Genomic DNA, 20,132 nt, shown 5'->3' on the forward strand with positions numbered 1-20,132 from the left:
CCTGAAATGAAATATTTTTCAAGAGCACCTTTGCTTCCCTGCAAATCGGGTCCCTTATGCTGCACACTCATAACAAAATCTCTTAGGTAATTTTCAAACAACCAGAAAGTAGCCTGATAACTCACAAACACAGACAAATAAAATATTGATGGTGGGGGGGAATTGTAACATTTGTCACTGTTGACAAATGTTTGAGTCATGATGGAAGCATCTTCCCCACCCCCAAATGTCCAAAGTGGTACACTTTTATGTGATCCTTGGTGAACCATGGCTGAGGTCTGTGCTCTACTGAATGACATTGTGGCTCTCTGTGTAAACAATTGACATTGTCCCTCTGTTACTCCACCAATCCAATTTTTATTCATGCCTTTATTATCTGACTTCCATCTCTCCCGAGTCCAACTGTTTTCTCTTCCTACCTTCCCCCCTTCTGCAATGTTGTTCTTTTTTCTTTTTTCTTTCCGCCCTACATCCTGCTGCACATGCTCTGCTGGTTCCCTTGTGTTTTTGCCAGGTTGGGCTTCCGCATTGTGAGCTAATAAACCTTTACCGCTGTTTGGCTTGGCCTGTCGGGTTGACAGAGAAACAATGAGGTCACAGCGCTAAAGACGAATAGCAATAATCTGGTTTGTGGCACGACCATCTGCTGTAGTCAGCTGTTTGCTAATTGCAGGACCTGACTTTATTATAGCACAGATTCTGTATGGCATTTGAACAGCCGACTGAAGAACATAGGGCTACATTGAGAAATGGCATACAGCAAAGTGCTTCGACTAAACAGTACAGTTAGGACAATTTATTTGCATTTCCATGATCAAACTGAAAGCATAGAAGGATGAGAGGTATCTCTGCATTGTACATATTCATTATAGTGATGTCTATGAAGTACTTTTTATACTCTCTGTCCAGCACAGCAGAGTAAACTACTACTGTAGTAGAGGTGCAAGGAATACAAAAAAACAAACAAACAGCGGTTTGGATTGTATCAGGGCTTTGAATCACTGACTGGATGATTTTTTTGGATCTGCAAAAAAGAAAAGGAAAAAAAAAGGGAAAAAAGGGCCAATAGTTAATTGGTCTTTCATTTTCTATAATACTTTTTGCCCATGTAAAAAATAATTCAACTGAATTGCAATATATGGTAGGATACCTTTTTCATATACATGGACTGCGCAATGTAAAGCACATCCTCTTTTTTTAAACTAGCCAATGTGCACATCATTGAAAAGGAAGAAAAGAAAGTAAAACTTATGATTATGCATTATCTGTCATGACAAGGATATTAGTATTGGATCTCTCTATCCTCACAACTCAGTCACTGCTTCTGGCTTTAGTTTTGTGCCAATGTATACTGCAGGAGGGGGCGTATCTGCATCATGGGGCTCATCAGTTCCCACTCTGCTGTCATGTCATTTTTGTTGCCCTGGAATTGGTCAATGTTAGGGAGGATACCCAACGATGATTTCTCTACATTGTTTGTCTTTTTCTGCTGAAAAAGACTTGGACACAATCATCTCACTGAAGTGGGTGCGTGATGAGGTGTCATAACGTGACTCAAGCACATTTAGCACGTTTAAACCCCTTTGTTTTGCACATCGGATTATGGCCTTGTAGCTTTTGTGATGGTTCTTCAAATGAGGAGGGATCCACCACACACAGTTTAAAGATGCCCTGATTTATTAAACATACATTGCCTTTCACCCTCGCATTGCTTCACGAGTGTCGATGCAAGCCTATAGAATGACTAGGAAAAGAAAAATCCAAGAATCATGTTGATCAGCTACTTTTTCTTGCTGCTTGTTAAAATTTTTATCTTAGTCATGCGGTAATGAGTTATGTATTTTTATGTTGTTTAGTTTTAGTGCATTGCCATCATTAGAGACATTGGAATATAAAAATCAGTTGACGTAGGAGTATTTTTTTCTTGCCATTAAGAAGCATGCAAGAATCATAGATTCTTGTTTTGGGAAACCAACAGCAAAGATAAGAGCACCTTCGACAATGAGGATCGAAAGGGCAAAACACAAGGTGCTATTTGGTGTAATCTTCCTGTAATTGTGCCAAAATCAAAACACTTCATGTTCATTCTCCGTTGTCCACCTTGGTTGACTGGGTTATGTTTTTTTACTCACTTGAGTTCATTGCAGGTATTATGGTTATATAATGTTACACTATTTACACCTGAAAACGCTAGATAAACAAGATAACAGTTTATCATTTTAAATTCTACCGTCCAATCTTTCTGCAACAGATCTGTATCACTTGAAGTACCATAGAGACATAATTTTAGCAAGATTCTGAAGGGAATTGCAGCACTTCATTTATCTATCATTTTAAAGACCAAACAATCCACAGTCATCTGTCAATCCAAATTTTAAAGCGGCCAGCTTTGGTGCGTATTCAAGGCTTGTTAATAAATGCCTTGTGATTAGAAGATCAAGTAGCAAAAGAGGATTAATGATTCCTCTGATCACAGCCTGTATCAGAGGATGAGGAGTTCCTTATACGTCATGCCAGATTCCACTAGAGGGAGGAAGGCAGCTGAAATGGTTACTAACTTTGCGTGTAGTCGAGTGTGAGTAAAATACCGTATCGTCAGAGCTGCAGGACGACAGGTTTTTAATACCAAACATTTTACTTAAATGTAATAGCCTTCGTTTCTAATTATGTCTGAAGAGCAATAAATTAAATGCATTATTGTGTTTTTGCTTATCATTTGGTGTAAAACAGTATATGCGCACTGTGGGATTTTGCCTAACGAGGAAAATATAAAACACTGCTAATGTTCGCTGGAAGTGATGTATTCCTGAGTAAAACATGGCACTCAAAGAAATCAGATTTGAGAAATTCAGAGCTGTACCTCAGCTCGCCTGCCCGACCAAGGCAGCTGAGAGACTCTAATAAGTTCTATAGGAGGGATCAAGGTGAGGATTGTCCCCAATCATCTCCTCAAAGTTCAGCCAATAATATTAGTGAGATAAGGCAGCCGACATATTTGTTCCTGACGGGCCTAACTCCTTCAGGGCCTAAAATAAATAGTCAAACAATAATTACATATACCCCAAGTACTGCCATTAAAATATTTAATATACAACAATTTGCCCTGGTTAAAATACACAATGCTTGACAGATTCCATTAGAATATTTGTGCAACTTTGACAAAAAAAAAAATAATCCATTTGAGAGGAGACCAAACAGTTGCAGTGTATACCAAAGAGACAATCTGTACACTTAGAATAGCTGATAATATATTTTACAAGTACTAGGGGTGTGAATTGCCTAGTACCTTGCGATTCGATCTGTATTGATTTGATACCGATTAATTCCGATATAAGTCAATTATTGCGATTTTTTTTAAGACTCAAATTTAGAAAATACTAATCAGTAAACTTGTCCATATACACTGTAAGATTTGTATGAAAATCTACTTCAGGCTTATAAATGTGGTCTACTGTATTTAACAAACAGGTTGCAATCTGTTTCATGTTTACAGAGCATTGAAATAAAATTCTAAGGCTTAATGTTCCATTAATATAACATTCTTCCATGCTTAAAATGTAAACCCTAATTCCAATTGTGACATTGTGTTGAATATTTCCATCGAAAATTGAGCTTTAAAAATCGATTTGGCTGCATATTGAATCGATACGAGAATTGTGCGCTGTAATATCGCGATATATTGCCAAATCGTTTTTTTTTTAACACCTCTAATAAATAAAAAAATGCTTACTGTATAAAACTTACTGTCAGACCTGTGAAAAGTAAGTCTCTTACTGACAATGTTGCAAAAATTTAAGTCACACACTGTAGAAATGATTCACCACTGCCGTCACTGTACTTTGTTAAATGAAAATATTATATTAAATAAAACATACATATACACAGTTACACGCCCATAAATAAAATGATTAATTTGCCCTTGAAAAATACGATTTCGTTAGTGCTTTTCATTGCGTTTATAAGACCCTCAATATGAATATTTGAGGAACAATTTCATAAAGGATGGTCTCCAGATTGCACAAGGATGTCAGTAATTTCTCCAGTTTTAAATATTGTCATCTGTTGCCCCTAAATACACACACGCACGCACACTTAACTTGAACTTAACGGGCGTCATGGGAAATGTGCACTGAAACACTTGTAGCAAGCCAACTGGTGGGGATTGGCCTGCATTTTAGGGTCTAACCTTTGACAGCAGACTATCTTTATTTAGAATGGAGAAATGTCAAATATATTCACGCCCTTCTTTGCTTTTCCTCTGCAGGTGTGAGAGATGTCCCGTTTTGACTGACAGAACCAAACGAAGGCAAATGAGGCAAACTTCAATTTATTCCAAAAACGAATTGAACCTACCTTATCTGAGTACACAAAGAACAGGATGAGTAATATCAGCTCTGTCAGGAGAATTATCAGCAGTACGATGAAAAACTGTCAGAAAAAAGGGAGAAAAAAAAACTCTTTAGAAGCCAGCGAAAAAAGATGAAAATACAAAAACATTTTAGCTGACACATGATACAAAAGGCCTGTTGCAAGTACGTACAAAGTGTGGAAAAACAGCAACTATTTGACTTCACTCGTTCAAAACACCACATGGAGATTACATGCTGTAATACTTACAACATGGGAACGCAACACATTTTGTGATTTCATGACGTCTCCGCAACCAGATTATAAAATACAGTAGCACATTTTCAAAAACCTTTAAGCAGAAAAGACTTAAAATGAGGGATGGAAGAGTAGGTGGGAAGAAAGCAGGAATGGGGAAAAAAAAGGAATCAAAGTGCCAGAGGGCTCATGAAGATGAGAGCGAAGGGAGAATGGTTTTAATACCTCCTAAGATTAATTTCCAATATAGCCTAGCAGCTCATCTATTATTTTTCTCTCCTTACTTGTCTTCCTCTGAGCTAAATATTTACCAAGCAGATGGCAAAGAAGAAGAAATGCAAAACAAAAATACAAACAAATGCAATATTGGACAACTACTTCTTGTTGGGACAATCATTTCAAATTATATTTGATATCAGTATGAGTGCTCAACTCTTGACTAGTCACCAACACCAATACCTAGCACCAATACCACTAGTACTTTTAAAACATAAAATTTCATATCCCCCCCCAAAATGATCATTTTCAAGACTGACCTATATCCCAATATATATATATAATCATTTGTTTGTATTTGTGTTTAATTACAGTCCACCGAAATGTCTTTATGTGAAAACGGGAGTGGCACAAAAGTGTAGTAGCTTTGTAATGTGCTGAAATAATATAAATGATGTAGTCAACTAACTAATTTGCTCCCAAAAATGTATAATCTAATTTTTAAATGTTTCAAGTGTTTTAAGGGTATTTATACGTTGTTGTTTTTTAATGCTAGAGTATACAAAAGGCTTTGATGCAGCCCCTGAACTGCAGATAACGGGTGAAGCAATGGTAGTAATTGCAAAAACGGCCAGCAGATGACAGCAGAGTATAAGAGATCAACCAGGGCCATGTTGAAAAAAAAGCTCATTTACCCGCAGTTCTAAACAGATTTGTGAATAATGATGAAACTTAGCTATAATTCTAACGGTAATTGCTGCAAAACTGGAACAGATAGAAATATACTTTTTCCTGATGAAAGAAGAGACTCTAATCTTTCTTTTGGTAGGTTCCATGTTTTTAAAGCAATAGAACACAATATTGTTCACAAGTGCTCAACTCTTGACTAGTCACCAATACCAATACCTAGCACCAATACCACTAGTACTTTTAAAACATAAAATTTCATATCCCCCCCAAAATGAACATTTTCAAGACTGACCTATATCCCAATATATATATATAATCATTTGTTTGTATTTGTGTTTAATTACAGTCCACCGAAATGTCTTTATGTGAAAACGGGAGTGGCACAAAAGTGTAGTAGCATTGTAATGTGCTGAAATAATATAAATGATGTAGTCAACTAACTCATTTGCTCCCAAAAATGTATAATCTAATTTTTAAATGTTTCAAGTGTTTTAAGGGTATTTATACGTTGTTGTGTTTTAATGCTAGAGTATACAAAAGGCTTTGAAGCAGCCCCTGAACTGCAGATAACGGGTGAAGCAATGGTAGTAATTGCAAAAACGGCCAGCAGATGACAGCAGAGTATAAGAGATCAACCAGGGCCATGTTGAAAAAAAAAAGCTCATTTACCCGCAGTTCTAAACAGATTTGTGAATAATGATGAAACTTAGCTATAATTCTAACGGTAATTGCTGCAAAACTGGAACAGATAGAAATATACTTTTTCCTGATGAAAGAAGAGACTCTAATCTTTCTTTTGGTAGGTTCCATGTTTTTAAAGCAATAGAACACAATATTCTGTGGGCCTTGCAAAATCAGTCGAAATCCAGTAAAACAGCCGGGAGCGAAGGTCAATGAGTTAATTCACTTCAATCACCACCCCACCCAGGCCCAATTCATTCTCCTCACCCACGCTACACACACACACACACACACACACACACATGCTAGCTATTGCTCGGCAGATAAGGGAAGCCATGTCAAAGAGGAGGATTTGGCGGAGCTTTTGACTGATGCAAGGACTTGAAGGGATTGATCCGAAGCGCAGAGAACACAAACTCATTGTTTTTCCAGCATCAACATCCACTCAACTGTGAACCTGTGTACCGAAAACTTGTGTGAAAGATAACATGCTTGTATAACTTTGTGCACAGAGAATAACACCAGGGGTGATGTCATGAATAGTACATTATTGTCCAATACAATGCAACAAGTTTCTAGTGTGCTGTATGTACAGGAAATCATCCACCGTGGTGACACCAGGGGATGTTTAATTGAGTGGGCTGTGACTACCACATAGAAATGACTGACACAGACACGCTGGTGCTTATTTGCAAGAAGCACAAATCCCTCACTTAAGATTCCTTTGTCAGCCCCTGATGTGTGCTACAATGTCAGTCAAGTCTTTTCAGTTGTCTTTCTGCTGCTAAAGGAAATAAAGCAATGAGCTGAATTCTTGCTGCTCAAATGTGTCTTAATAATTTGCCATGACTTGTGAAGAAGTCTCCAGAAGGTTTGCATCATCACTATGTTTTTTGTTGGTGAATAAAAACAAGCACGTCTCTCGGTACATCCTGTGCAGATGTGCCTTCATGGCAAGTGGGTTTTGATAGATTATGTGGATTTTAGAATTCTCTTCCAAGAACTGTCAACACTGCATATCTGTGGTGCTGTCTTTGTACTGACTTACCGCACCATTCAATTTTGTGGATTTAAGAGTCCAAATGCCATCAATAATGGAGCTGATTGACACACTGTTGCAATGAACCAAGTGCTGACAATCTTGGATAATGAACATAATCATAATGTTAATGATGATGTTTGAACAAGGTCTAAGTTTGATAGACTGATTCTGACTGATGTATACAGAAGAGTACATTTGCAATTAAACTATGCATTATGCTGATTTACAGTACAGTTTATGTAAATAATTGAGCCTATGATAACGTCAAGCACTTTAATGTTGTGTACTACTTTAAGTATGTGTTCTGAAGGTGCAAGGCAATTATTTATTTATGCCCACGATGTGCAAGAAGCGCGTTTTTCGCTTCTGTAGATACCATGCTGCTTTCTTCCGTTAAATACATTCAGTTAGTTGGCAAATTAAAAATTCAACATGGTCAAAAAACAAATAAATAAATCAATAAATAAAAAATGCCATACATAAATATACAACCGAAAGGGTTTTCATTTCTCTGCCTACCCCTTTAGCACTACAAAAGGAAATAAGAAATAATCAATAATTGTACATTTTATATAGCACCAAATCAAAACAGGTCGCCACAAGGCGCTCCACAGCAAGGTCTGACCTTGCATGTACTGTACCCTCTGAGCGGACCAGATGGAACTCTCTATATTTGATGATGGAGAGATTCTGCCAGCAGTTTCCTGCCATCCAGGCTGCAGCCATCGACACATGGATAAAAAAAGTCCATGGAAAAAGAAAGGTGAGTAATATTGAAAAATGCTATGTGGCTTGTTTGTGATTGTTTATGGAACATATCTTTGGTGTTTTTGTTTTGTTTACATTACATTTACATACAGACTGGCTAAAATGGGCAATGAGGACTTAAGGACAGCTGAAGAGTTTGTGCTGCTTATGTGGAGGCACTACACCTCGACAGTCTCCAGTGACAGAAGTCCGACCTGTGGTGAAATTTTGCTCATCCTGCAACACTACATCGTACAAGAAGAGGACTCAGCATCAAAGAAAACATTTGGAAAAATCTTTCCAAACGATACCAGCTACAGTTGATGATTTATTTAGTAAAAATAAACTGACAACATGACAATTATAACACTGAGTTAGATCAAAAAAATCAGGAATTGCCTTAAACATAAAAGCTGCAGCAGATGAGGTATGTGATTATGGCACATTTTCATCGTGAGAGATGGGACCTTATTTGTTTTATTTTTGTTTTCTTCTCAAGTTCCTTGGGAGGGATTTAAGGATGAAGATGAAGAAAACTATGTAAGTTTAACTCAGTGTGATAAGTGGATAGCTTTTCAACACTTGGCTTCTTTTTCTATTATGTCTATTTAATTTTAGGCTCCACCAGTAAAGAAAAAAGACTGCCTTGGAGGAACTCTTTGAAGAGGAGGACAACGAGCCATTCCAACGGCAACAACAGCCCCTTCTTTCCCTGGCCCAGAGAGTGGATCATGAGATCCAGCTGTACAGAAGCCTGACTCCCATCCCCTGCAAGGATAGCGCCACTCTATGGTGGTGGAGCAAAAGAAACAGACTACCCCTGCTATCAGGAAGTTTTCTGTGTGTAAAGGCATCTCCTTAGCAGGAGACACCATAAGTCCAGAAATATCTCATTTCCTTCCTGAAAAAGCAGATATGCTTATTTTTCTGCAAAAGAATTGTTAGCATGGCACATTTCCATCGTGAGAGATGGAACCTAACTTGTTTTATTTTTGCTTTCTTCTCAAGATGTTGGTGCTTTCATGTTTATGTTAGCAAAATTGCATAATGCACAGTTCACCATTGGACTTCAGTTGATTGTATTGCCACAGGATATTCTAGGCTGTGTTTTTTAAATTTAAAGAGAATAATGTTTTTTTATTTACATTTGTTTTTAAAACAATATTTTGTTTTTCTGGGAGCCCATGGCACCCCATCAAGATGTACTAGGATGTTGACCTATTAAGGCCTCTCTTTCATTTAATTTCTTTTCATTTTAAATATGTAGTATCTTGTTTACAAATAGACATAAAACAACGTGGATACTAATCTACCTGTTTGTTCTGCTTTTTAGAAAACAACAACAACAAAAAAGAATTGACAAGAGAATCGATATAGAATCGAATCGTTAAACAGAATTGATAAAGGAATCGGAAAAATCGTATCAATTCCCATCCCTAAGTATCGGTTCAAATGTGAAAAGTACCCATCCCTAGTTCCCAGGCCAGCGGGTAGACATATTCTCTCCAGCATGTCCTTGGTCGTCTCTGGACATCTAGGACATGCCTCGACCACCGCACCAGGTAGGTGTCCAGGAGGCAACCTAATCAGATGCCCAAACCCCCTCAGGTGGATCCTCTCGATGCGGAGGAGCAGCGGCTCTACTGTGAGCCCTTTCCGGATGACCGTAAGTTTTCAGTTCGTGACGAGCACAGAAGTCCAATAACAGAACACTGCTCAGGTTCTGAACGGGGGGGGGGGGGGGGGGGGGTTGGGGGCGTTCCTCCCAATCAAGCCTTTCCAGCTCTTATTATGAACTGCTGTTTGGTGCAGGAGGAAGCTACCTTTTTGTAACGTACAGGGCGCAATAAGTATGCTCACACCTGCTTGGCACCACGCACCGTGGGCAAGTCCAGAGTAGAAGCGAGTCCAACCCCTCTAGAGAGGATCGGTACCAGAGCCGAACATCTGTGTAGAGCCAAGCCTGACTATATCTCGTCAGAACTTCTCAATCTGACACACCAACTCAGGCTCCTTGTCTGCCAGAGAGGTGACGATCCACGTCCCTGAAGTCAGCTCACCCCTGCCACAGGTGGTGAGCTCATGGGAAGGGGGACCCACGTCACCTCAGCCAGGCCTCATGATTGCAGGCTAGCCCACCAGGTGCTTGCCAACAAGTCCCAGCTGGAGGCCTGGCTCTAGTGAGGGGTACTGGTGACCCGTGTCCGGGCAAGGGAAATCAAGATCCAATGTTGGTATTCATCATAAGGGGTCTTTGACGACGGTCACATTTAGGTTTGCTCAAAAAATGACGGACCAACGATGACGAATGCCGAATGATGGACCAGCAAAATTTTGTCAGATGCCCGCCTATATATAATACATTTGGTATCCACTAAATGTCCAGTAATTTTCATGTGAACTGTCTGTAAGCATAATAATTATTTGACTGAAAAAAATGTCAACAAGATATGATCAGTAAAGTATTAGGGTTGGGTTTAGAAAAATGAATAATCAATACCAAATTGATTTTCCTTTTCCTGCCTGATAACCGTCCATGAAAGCATAAATCAATTATTTTAACATCTCTTTTTCCCCATAAATTCTGAAGAAAATAGAATTTTAAATGCCAAAGTTTTTCTTGGATCTTAACTGTTTTCTTTAAATTTACTGTTCACATGAATTTAAGTATTAAGTATTTTCTTACATTTATGAAAGACCTGACTTGTTGCTAGGACAATTCAGAATCTGTTTAACTTATATCCACAATTATTGAATTAGGATAATGAAAATATTTTCATCTGATTCTTGCTGATGTCAATGTTTGAAACCTTACTGTAAGTGATCATAACACGTGTTACTTTCATTATAACTGAATATTTTAAACATTTACTGCTTCCGCAAAATTTTATTTGGAACTTAATGTCTGTTGAGTTTTTATCATGTCCTTGATATTTAACAAGAATTGATGATCCATTATTAATCAATATCGGATTAAACTGAAGTGAGTTGAATCGAACCGGGGGAAAAAATCAAATCGAACTAAACTCTTGTGAATCGAAACCGAATCGATTGAAGAATTAGGATCGATACCCAGCCCTAGTAAGTATCACCATCGATGAAATAATGAAGAAAAAATCTGGTCCAAAAAGTATCTCCCATCTCTACAGACACAAAGTAATTTTGTGAATAAATTAAGACAATATCATCATTATTTCAGCACTCAACAGTACTTTGTGACATTTTTGTTTGGTGGTATTCTGTGGGAATTTCTTGTATGTGAAACATGTGCTCCTTGGCTCAATTAAGGTTAAGAAACAGTGGTCTAGTCTTACACGTGTTAACGAAGAACAACTGCAAAGGTAGTGTAAATGTGCCAATTAAAAAAAAACTCACACTCAGAAGCAGGCACTTGTTCTCTTTGATGGCACCCAGGCAACCAAGAAAGCCCGTTACCATGACAATGGCGCCTATGGCGATGACCATGTTTGCAGCTGACAGTGAGGGGAACGAGGGCGAGAAGGTGGCGAAGCTGCCCTGAGACACGGAGAGCCAGATGCCCACGCCGAGCAGCCCACAGCCACACAACTGTAAGACAAAAGGTGAGAAAAAAAACAAACATCATTTCAAAGTTCTCTTCCATGACTGCATTTATCTGCAGAGAATCGTCAGCTGTGAGGACAAATCCTAGCGCAAACAACTCTAATTGTCTGACACTTTCAGTCATCCATCATTGAACACTATTTAAAATTCAGCGGCGCTTACCATAATTACAAGCATGCTAAACCAATAAAAGACGGCAAGAGATTAGAGCTAAACATTGGACATAAGCTATGCCAATTTTGCACGTTTGAACTCTGATCGCACTAAAACCAAGAGCAAACAGACATTTAATTACAGTACCACCACTTTGTGCAAAATAGTTTCAAAACATCCCCATATCACATGTAGTTGATTTGAAATCTACCTAGAGGGAGCACCTCCCTAATCCCACTGTGTTAATATGCCAGGGCTTGCAGTGCTTGTCAAATCTGCTGTCCGAAAGATTTAAGAGCGAGCTGTTGATTGACGGAGTGGAGCGCCCCACCCACCGCCCACTGATGTAGTGGGCCCATCTATCACAGAAAAGTAGGCACAAACGTACCCACCGCACTGTGAAATATAGCGCGGGAGTAAAGTGGTGGCATATTTTTGTCTGCACCAAATAGAATGAAATACCTCGGGCCATCTTGAAATGAATAAAACAAAAATCTCAAATGAGGTGAAATATGGGAAGGTGCCACGGTAAATCATCACGCCACTACCTTCCCGTGATCTCGTTTCACGCCCCCCTTCCATTTTCATCTTTGCAACACACTTCGAGCACGCTTTAATCCCCGTCAGCAATATAAAGGGAACCTGTTGTGCACTCAGTCAAACACTTGCCACACACGTAGACACTAAAAACCTCTAGAGATCCAAGGTGCTGATGTCTAAATATAATTCTAGTGATGTGATGACGAATGCAAGCTGTTTAATGAGCCCTATTGGTTATGTGTTTAAACATAAGTTGCAAAGACAAATTAGTTTTACTCTCATTAGTCTGTTCTTTGAGCAGTAATTACAATCTCTTCATCTGTATGTGTACAGGGTTTTAGAAAGTATACGATATCATACCACATTCAAGAAGATTTGTACTAGGGATGTCCCGATCCGATCACGTCATCGGAAATCGGGCCCGATCACGTGGTTGCTGACTTGATCGGAATCGGACGTTGTCTGCCGATCAGGACTCGGATAAATATATGAGGTTCTTTTTTATATAACTTTTTATGAGATCTGGAGTTGCGTGGTGGCACAGAGTGAGACTTCCTTTTTTCCACACAGCGAGCGGCGGAGCTAAGCAAGAAAATAGCGGCAAGGTATTTGGAAGTAGATGATAATAAGTTATTATCATCTTTAATGTAGAAAGCGGAGAAGGTGCGACTTGCACTGTGTGCAAAGTGAGCTTTTTGTGTTGCGGAAAGGATATACAGTAGATGCGTTGCACGCTTCCTGCTGCTGTGCTGTACTTCGCAGCCGTACCGCCATCAGGCTCTGGATACTATGGATGTGCTTCGAGTCCTCCTCGTGATTCCGGCTGAGGATGTGTTTCGTTTCCTCCACGCCCAGCTGAGGCACCCACCTGGATTCTGCAGTAGCGTCGGAGGGGACCCCAGCGCCTAACCGAGTTTAGCCGAGCCTAGCGCAAATCAGCAGGTTCTGACGTCCTTCGCGGCGCCGCTAAATCCCCTCCCCCCCCGAGCCGACAGTCTAGCCTGGTGCGAGTCCAGACCAGTCAGGATAAGGTACGTTTAAATACATTTTTGTTTGCTTGCTCTTCAAATGCAGCCTTTTATTAGTTGTTGGCTTGCGTCACGCTTTAAAACGGCTACAGTAAGTTCTCAAAAATGAAGCTCTTTACTGGTTAATAGTAGCCCTTTGAGTAACTCACAGATGTGCAAAAAAAAGGAGGGTTTAAATGTTTTACTTACTTTAACCACTGTTCACGCTCACCATATAAAAGGTGTTAGGGTGGTTAAAAATAATAATAATAAAAAAAACATATTCTTCCCCTCCTTGATAAAATGCTGAGGTATTGGAATCCACCAATTTCAAAATGAGGTGACTCGAGTCCAAAAAAGTGTGATCGGGACATCCCTAATTTGTACTGTATCACACTAGGATACACTTACTGCAGGTGTGAGTTGGCCATCGATAATTTTGGGAGTTTCCTGTGAACGATCAGTTTATTTCCGGCTGGTTGACACCTCAAGCCCCCCACCTCTCCCAACCCCTATCAATGAATAGTAATCAGCGTATGTTGGTGACCGCCATGCGCACTCCTGACGACGAATGACGGACAGGAATTGCCAGATATTGCCAATATTAGGGTTTTAAAAGAGATATTGACTGCATGTAATTGTAAACATAGTCATAGCCTCCCCAGCGTGTCCTGAGTTGTCGCTGCCCCCTCCCCCCCTCCCAGTGGGCGTGCCTTGAACTGGCTTGCTGAGAGGATGCTGACATTATTGTGGGCCAGCTCGCTAGATCTCTGAGACAAATTTGAAATCTGCTTGGTTAAAGAAATATTTTATTACTGTCCCACTTATATGGTTAAAGTTACATTGGACTACACTACTAACCGTGAAGGCCCTGGGCAGATTACAGTGATATAGAACGTGGTGGTTGAAATCTGACTAGACAACAAATCTGACATACACATACTGAAAGCCGTGCAGCCAGGAGAGAAATGAGGACAATACATTTCGTAGTAAATTAGTGCAATTTTCTTGAACAAATATTAGGATTCTAATAAGGTTTAGGCCAGCAGAACTAAAGTCTAAAGTGTAAACTAAATGAAACACTTATGCTTCTAGACTTCAGTAAAAAATAATATTGCCTAGTCTTGCTGAATGTGTTTGGCATATTTTTTTTTCTTGGAGCTGAGGCACCAAGTATACAGCACTGCTTTCAGGTATTATGGTAACGGTGTCAGTTGACACTGCTGACAGACCCTGCAAGGATGATACTTGGATAAAATGATAGTGAATGTGCACTGGATTTCTCACCTTGAATAAAATCTCGCTCTGTTGTGGCAAAGGAAGACTTACCCTATTCGGCTCTTTGTGCATGCTTGGTTAGAAAATTGAAAACATTCCAGGAAAAGGGCACATCCCTATACGATGCACCACTAATAAACCCAATTACATCTGAAAGTCCTCAGGAAGCCAGATTATATCGATGATGAGGGTTTGAGGACGCAGGGGATGCATAGGTCGTTAAAGAGGCCAGAGAGATGGAGTGGATTTACAGCCTAGCGAGGGGAACACACGGAGCTTTAAGAGTCCAGGTGGGCAGGGATGCGGTGCCATCAATTAATTGTGTTTAATACCCAGCGAGAGGAGCTTGTCCAAGTGTGTCGCCCTCTTAAGTGACTGCGAAACTAGCATGCCCCCACTCAATCTGTCTAATCTTCCCTTCTTTTACTACTACTACTACTGGCCACAGCGCAATGTCAACAGACGTCTGTGCCAACACCATAAGGGGTCTTTTCAGTATAAGCTCTGATCTCGTAGGTTATCTGACCTTGGCATGTTGGTTTGTGATTCTCCTTGAGCCTTTCTTCTGAGCTCTTTATCTTCTTTCAGTTGTTGAACACTGTTGTTTTGGTATCCCATTTGCAGAGAAGGATTGATGACTCCTCCGTATACTGTATACTGCAGTAAACATTAATCAGCTCCGCAGCACCGCACATTACAAAGCCGTTACATCAATCAGAGCTCTAAGGTTGTGACTGAAACGTGGGTTGAACGGGAGAAATTGGCCAGTTAACGTGGTTACATGGCACAGGGGAATGCATTCATGTCACAATGTTTATGATTGGTGTATGTGATTTGTAACAGATCATGTAGGTGTCCCAGTTTATTATTATTTTTTTTTTATTATTCAACATGGATTCAGTATGGACGTAGAAGCTTTGTGTATGCAGCTTTACAGAGTGCAGTCACGTCCTTAAATAGCTGAGACCTGGTGCTGGATCTTCTACTTTTTAAACTAAACCAAGTTTCCATCCATCCATCCATTTTCTTGACCGCTTTTCCTCACAAGGGTCGCGGGGGTGCTGGAGCCTATTCCAGCTGGCTTCGGGCAGTAGGCGGGGTACACCCTGAACTGGTTGCCAGCCAATCGCAGGCCAAGTTTGTACACGTGGTAAACTCTTTACATTTTGAGTGCATTCCTGCTTTATCTTATGGCCTGCACTTCCAAAATAACTAGAAATGATTTTCCGGAGTGGCACAGAGTTTTCTTTAACAGGGCATTTTGCGAGCACCACCAACTACCTACCGACCCACAACCACCAACAGGCCACTGGCGGAGATGCGGCCAACATTCCGACTGTAACAGTTTGGTCAAAGACACACAGGAGACAGTGCAGGAGTTTGTTTAAAAAAAAAACACATGTATTTTAAGTTGAAAAGAAGATTTAATTAATTTACACCCGACCTGAGGAGACATCCAATCCAGGGTGTAGTCTGCCCCAAAGTTCTCTAGAAAAAAAGTTGAGTTTACTTTAGAGTTTATCATACAGTTTTGCTAGGCTTTCGTTTCCATTTTTCCATCAAGAAAACGACTTCAAGTTGACTGAGCTATGTGACCTTTCCACAAGTGTTTGCCAATATTTGAATGCCAGAATGGAGCCCAATGTTTAAATGCCATTTGTGGGAGAAGGAGCTAGGCAGCGAGTGGATAATATACAGTAAATGGAGGAAACAAGAGGGCATGAGCTGTAACTCTTTGCAATGAGCTGAATGGGGTCCTGCTGTTTAGGGGTCCTGTAACAAGCCTGAGGTGACTGCAATAAACTGAGTGTGGCAACTGTGAAGCGTATGCCCAATGGAGGGAAGGATGAGGTCAAGGGGGCCAACATTCAGGTGGAGAAAGCAGGGTTGAAAGGAAGTACTATAACGACAAGTCAGATGTGCAGAAGTGGAAGATAGATTGGGCTAAGAGGGAAGGAGGAAGAGGAAAATTGAGGCCGACTGTTCGTCTAAGTGGCCAATAGCGAGAATAATCAGTCCCTGCGGTAAGTGGCTCAGTGCCTCTAGCCCTCCCAACACAATACCCCACTTTTATCTACCCCTTCAGGGGACGAGGTCTGTTGGACATGTGTCTATGTACAACTTTGAGGCATTTGACCTTTTCCCGCTTTCAACGGTCACTCATGTTTTGTCGAAAGGAGTGACAGCTTTTGTCAAATTACTGTTGTCATCTAAGGCAGTCGCCACAAGTGACAAACTCTGCAGGGAATGAGTTTTTTTTAATCCTCCGTGAGTAGTGTGTGTGCATGCATGTGTGTGTACAGTGTCTGTTTTGATATCAATGAAAACATTCCAGCTACCACCAAGTCTGTAAACTGAAAATGGCATTTTTCAATCGGAATAGCAAGCACTTATATTAGTCATTAAAAAGTGTTTCTACCATATGGACAGGGTAAAAATTAAAACCACAGAAAATGCTGAATGCACTAAAGGAAGGCACCACTTTATCATTTGTGCTTTTTCTTTAATTAATATTGCACTGCAGATTGTTTTCAGGCTTTGCAGCATATTTAGCTAGCGTTGATTTTGCACTGGAATGAAAACAGCATACAACATAGTCACTTTTCTCACTTATGTTTGTATGTGATGGGCATGACAGTTATTTTAAGTGAACTGAATCATTAGAATCAGTTCATTAAAAAGTATCGTTCAAAATATTTTGTTCACCGAATCTTTCATTGGCCATTCATCAATGAAATCGGGAAGTGATTTATTTTTATTTATTTATTTTTTAAATTTCTGGAGAGCTCAGTATTGTTCATTCGGTAATTTTACCGATTTGACATGTAATCATCATTGCTCTCCTTCTTTTTTTCTTTTTTTCTTTTTAAAGGGAAGTGCTTTATGACGTGTCGCCTCGTAAAAATGCACGGTTTATCTTGATCATTGTTATTAGTGGTAGCTGGGTATGTAGTTTACGCTGGGTCTCATGCTGGGAGCTCTGTGACTGATAATACATTAAAATTTATATATATATATATTATATATATATATATATATATATAATTTATTTATTTTATTTATTATTTTTTGGTGTGATTACAATTTCAGCGCTGAGCGAGAGACACCGTTGTTGTCTCGGACTTATCTCGAGACCTGCATGCTTTAGCCTCGATAGTTGTGAAGTCCGCTTTTCTTTATATTTTAATATTATGAATATGTCCGTCCAGTGCACATTGTTGACCCTTTTGCCTTGACCTGGAAGGTATCGCGCTTGTATTGCTCCAAAAACACTCACTGACATGCTTTGGGTACGTGTAAGTGTCCAGAGGGATGTCAGACCCGGAAGCGTCAACTCAGGGAAGCGGGGCTTTTGCGAAAGGTCAATTGTTTCAATGGAATCTAAAAAAATTCAATTAGAATACATGCCCACAATTAAAAAGTAAGTAAGTTAGTTAGTTAGTTGGTTAGTTAGTTAGTTACAATTAACAAAAAAAAATTTAATCAGATTTTAGCCCACCCTTCTTAGGATTAATTTACAAAGATCATCCCCGTTACACATCCAGCCATCTATAATATACAATAGAACCATATTTAACAACGTCAAAGGCTCCAAAATCTTAGCAATCTAATATCGATCTATCTGCCCCAAGTACAAAATAAATGCAAAATACAATTTCCCCGTCACAGTCTCTTCTGACTCGCTAGTAGCATCCTCGTCATTCCTCTGTGAATAATGTAAAGCCAATGTAAATTGTATAACAAGTAAATTATTCACATGGTCTGCGCCGGTGTCTTAGGGAAACAGCGCTTTCAGGCTTGAAATAAACACTGCATGAATTCAAAGAGACAGAGGCACTGTAAGATTCAAAAGCTATATCAGCTTGGTTAAAGTTTCATTCACCCACAGGAGTCCTGACAGAATCACAAAACATGCTGCTTTCTATGAACATGTGCACTTTAATCTGTAGGCAATTACGTTTTTATGGGGTCAAGTGAATTCCATCTATACGTCTATACTCATCTCTAACTTAGCCAAACACATTACGAAACAGACAAGGACTCCGAACAAGTAGTACTCTGATGCTTCCACAGTGAAAGAGTTCCCGGCATCCCACACATGCTTAACCTAGCATCATTAATGATGCCATCCTTTCAGTTTTGGTTGATTTTCTTAACTGGGCAGAATCGACATTACTCTTTTTGAAGTGTATTTGCTGATGCAGCTACCCACATTGGAGGGCCTGCCTTCCTTCCTCTTTTTCGAGAGAGAGCTGAAGGTCCTGTCCACTGCGGTGTGACTAGAAATCAATCAAACAGGAAGGATGAAATGTCTGGCCTGACACATGCACACTATTTTAACACATGAAAGCAACTTCCAACCAAGAAGGGCATGGCACAAAAAGAAACTATGGCAATGAAAGACAAAGCAATATTGGTGACCAATTCTCCTGTTAGATCTGAACCATCCTAACAAGACTCTTCAATCAGCCTAAGAAACCACAGGCACTTGAATTATGCATTGGGAACAAGTTGGAGAGCAATAGTCACTCTATGATAGGAGCCAGAAAGGGAGGCAGCTGTGCTTGCCACAGCCAGTCAGTCAGTGAGAGTAGCTGGAGAGTCAGAGAGGGACACAATAAAATGGGCTGGTTAGCCAAGTCTCGAAATAAAACATGGAGCCAAAGACCAATGTTCCAGATGCAAACATTTTCACAGGAAAGCAAAGCTTCATGGACTGGAGCTGACAGTTTTTTTTTTTTTAAATGTATTTTTTTAAATTAATTTTTATTTTGTATGTGGGTGAGTATGTGTATGTGCATGTGCGTGTGTGCGTGCGTGTGAGTGTGTATTCATTAGTTCACCTAAAACCTATTTAAAAAATCCCATACCGTTCACCTGAACCGAACACTTCAGAACCCAGCCAGAGCCGTGAGGCCGTCAGGAGACAGTGTTTTGGCGTACTGAGAGTGTGTCCTTTCACATGCCCTGGCACATGTGACCAATCAGTGGCTGACAGACATTAAAATGCTGACTCCTCAGATCACGTTTAACTTTTGGTGTAAGATAAATCGCTAGTCTGATGTGATTTTAGTGAATTTGTTCAAAGTGCGGGCAGACAAAATAAAAGAATACGACTACGACAACAGCGGGCATCAAACCCTCTGAATAATTGTAGAAATGAATTCATTAAACACAGCATTATTATTATTTTTATTATCATATCGTTTTTGTTGTTGTTTTTTTAAATCATGCCACCTCATATGTCACTCCTCTGATTGGTTGCTTTTCCTCAGGTGTGGCGGGTTGTTCATTTACTATTATTAGGGGTAGTCCTGTTTAAGATCATCATCTGCCACTGCGGGTCCTTCAGTTCAAGAAACCAAACACATTGCTGCAGTGTCTTTGAGCAAGACCCCGAGACCCCAAACTACTCCCCAGGCACAAAAGCAGTGCCCTGCTACAGTGTGTTTTCGCTGTGATGGGCAAAATGTATGCGTACAGGACGATTTAAAATTGAATTGCAAACTCCCACTTTAACGACAGTGATGAACATTCACCTACATTTCCTTGACTGTCTGATGTGAACATTAACAATCAATGACTTGATT

The 20,132-nt window shown here is 39.9% G+C and overlaps 1 protein-coding gene across 7 annotated transcripts in view; it reads right to left on the reverse strand.

Moving 5' to 3' along the window:
- tspan9a (tetraspanin 9a) overlaps nt 1-20,132 on the reverse strand; it is a 228,580-nt gene that overhangs the window by 24,123 nt on the left and 184,325 nt on the right. For 6 of the 7 annotated variants that reach the window (XM_077567376.1, XM_077567377.1, XM_077567374.1 and 3 more), the window contains 2 exons: nt 11,357-11,548; nt 4,354-4,428 (listed from right to left, as the gene is read on the reverse strand). In XM_077567376.1, coding sequence (XP_077423502.1) covers nt 4,354-4,428; nt 11,357-11,548 — 267 coding nt within the window. The remainder of the gene's footprint in view (nt 1-4,353; nt 4,429-11,356; nt 11,549-20,132) is intronic. The other variant, XM_077567372.1, reaches the window with a different exon arrangement.

The sequence above is a fragment of the Vanacampus margaritifer genome, chromosome 6 (assembly GCF_051991255.1).
Source record: "Vanacampus margaritifer isolate UIUO_Vmar chromosome 6, RoL_Vmar_1.0, whole genome shotgun sequence".
Taxonomy (NCBI): domain Eukaryota; kingdom Metazoa; phylum Chordata; class Actinopteri; order Syngnathiformes; family Syngnathidae; genus Vanacampus; species Vanacampus margaritifer.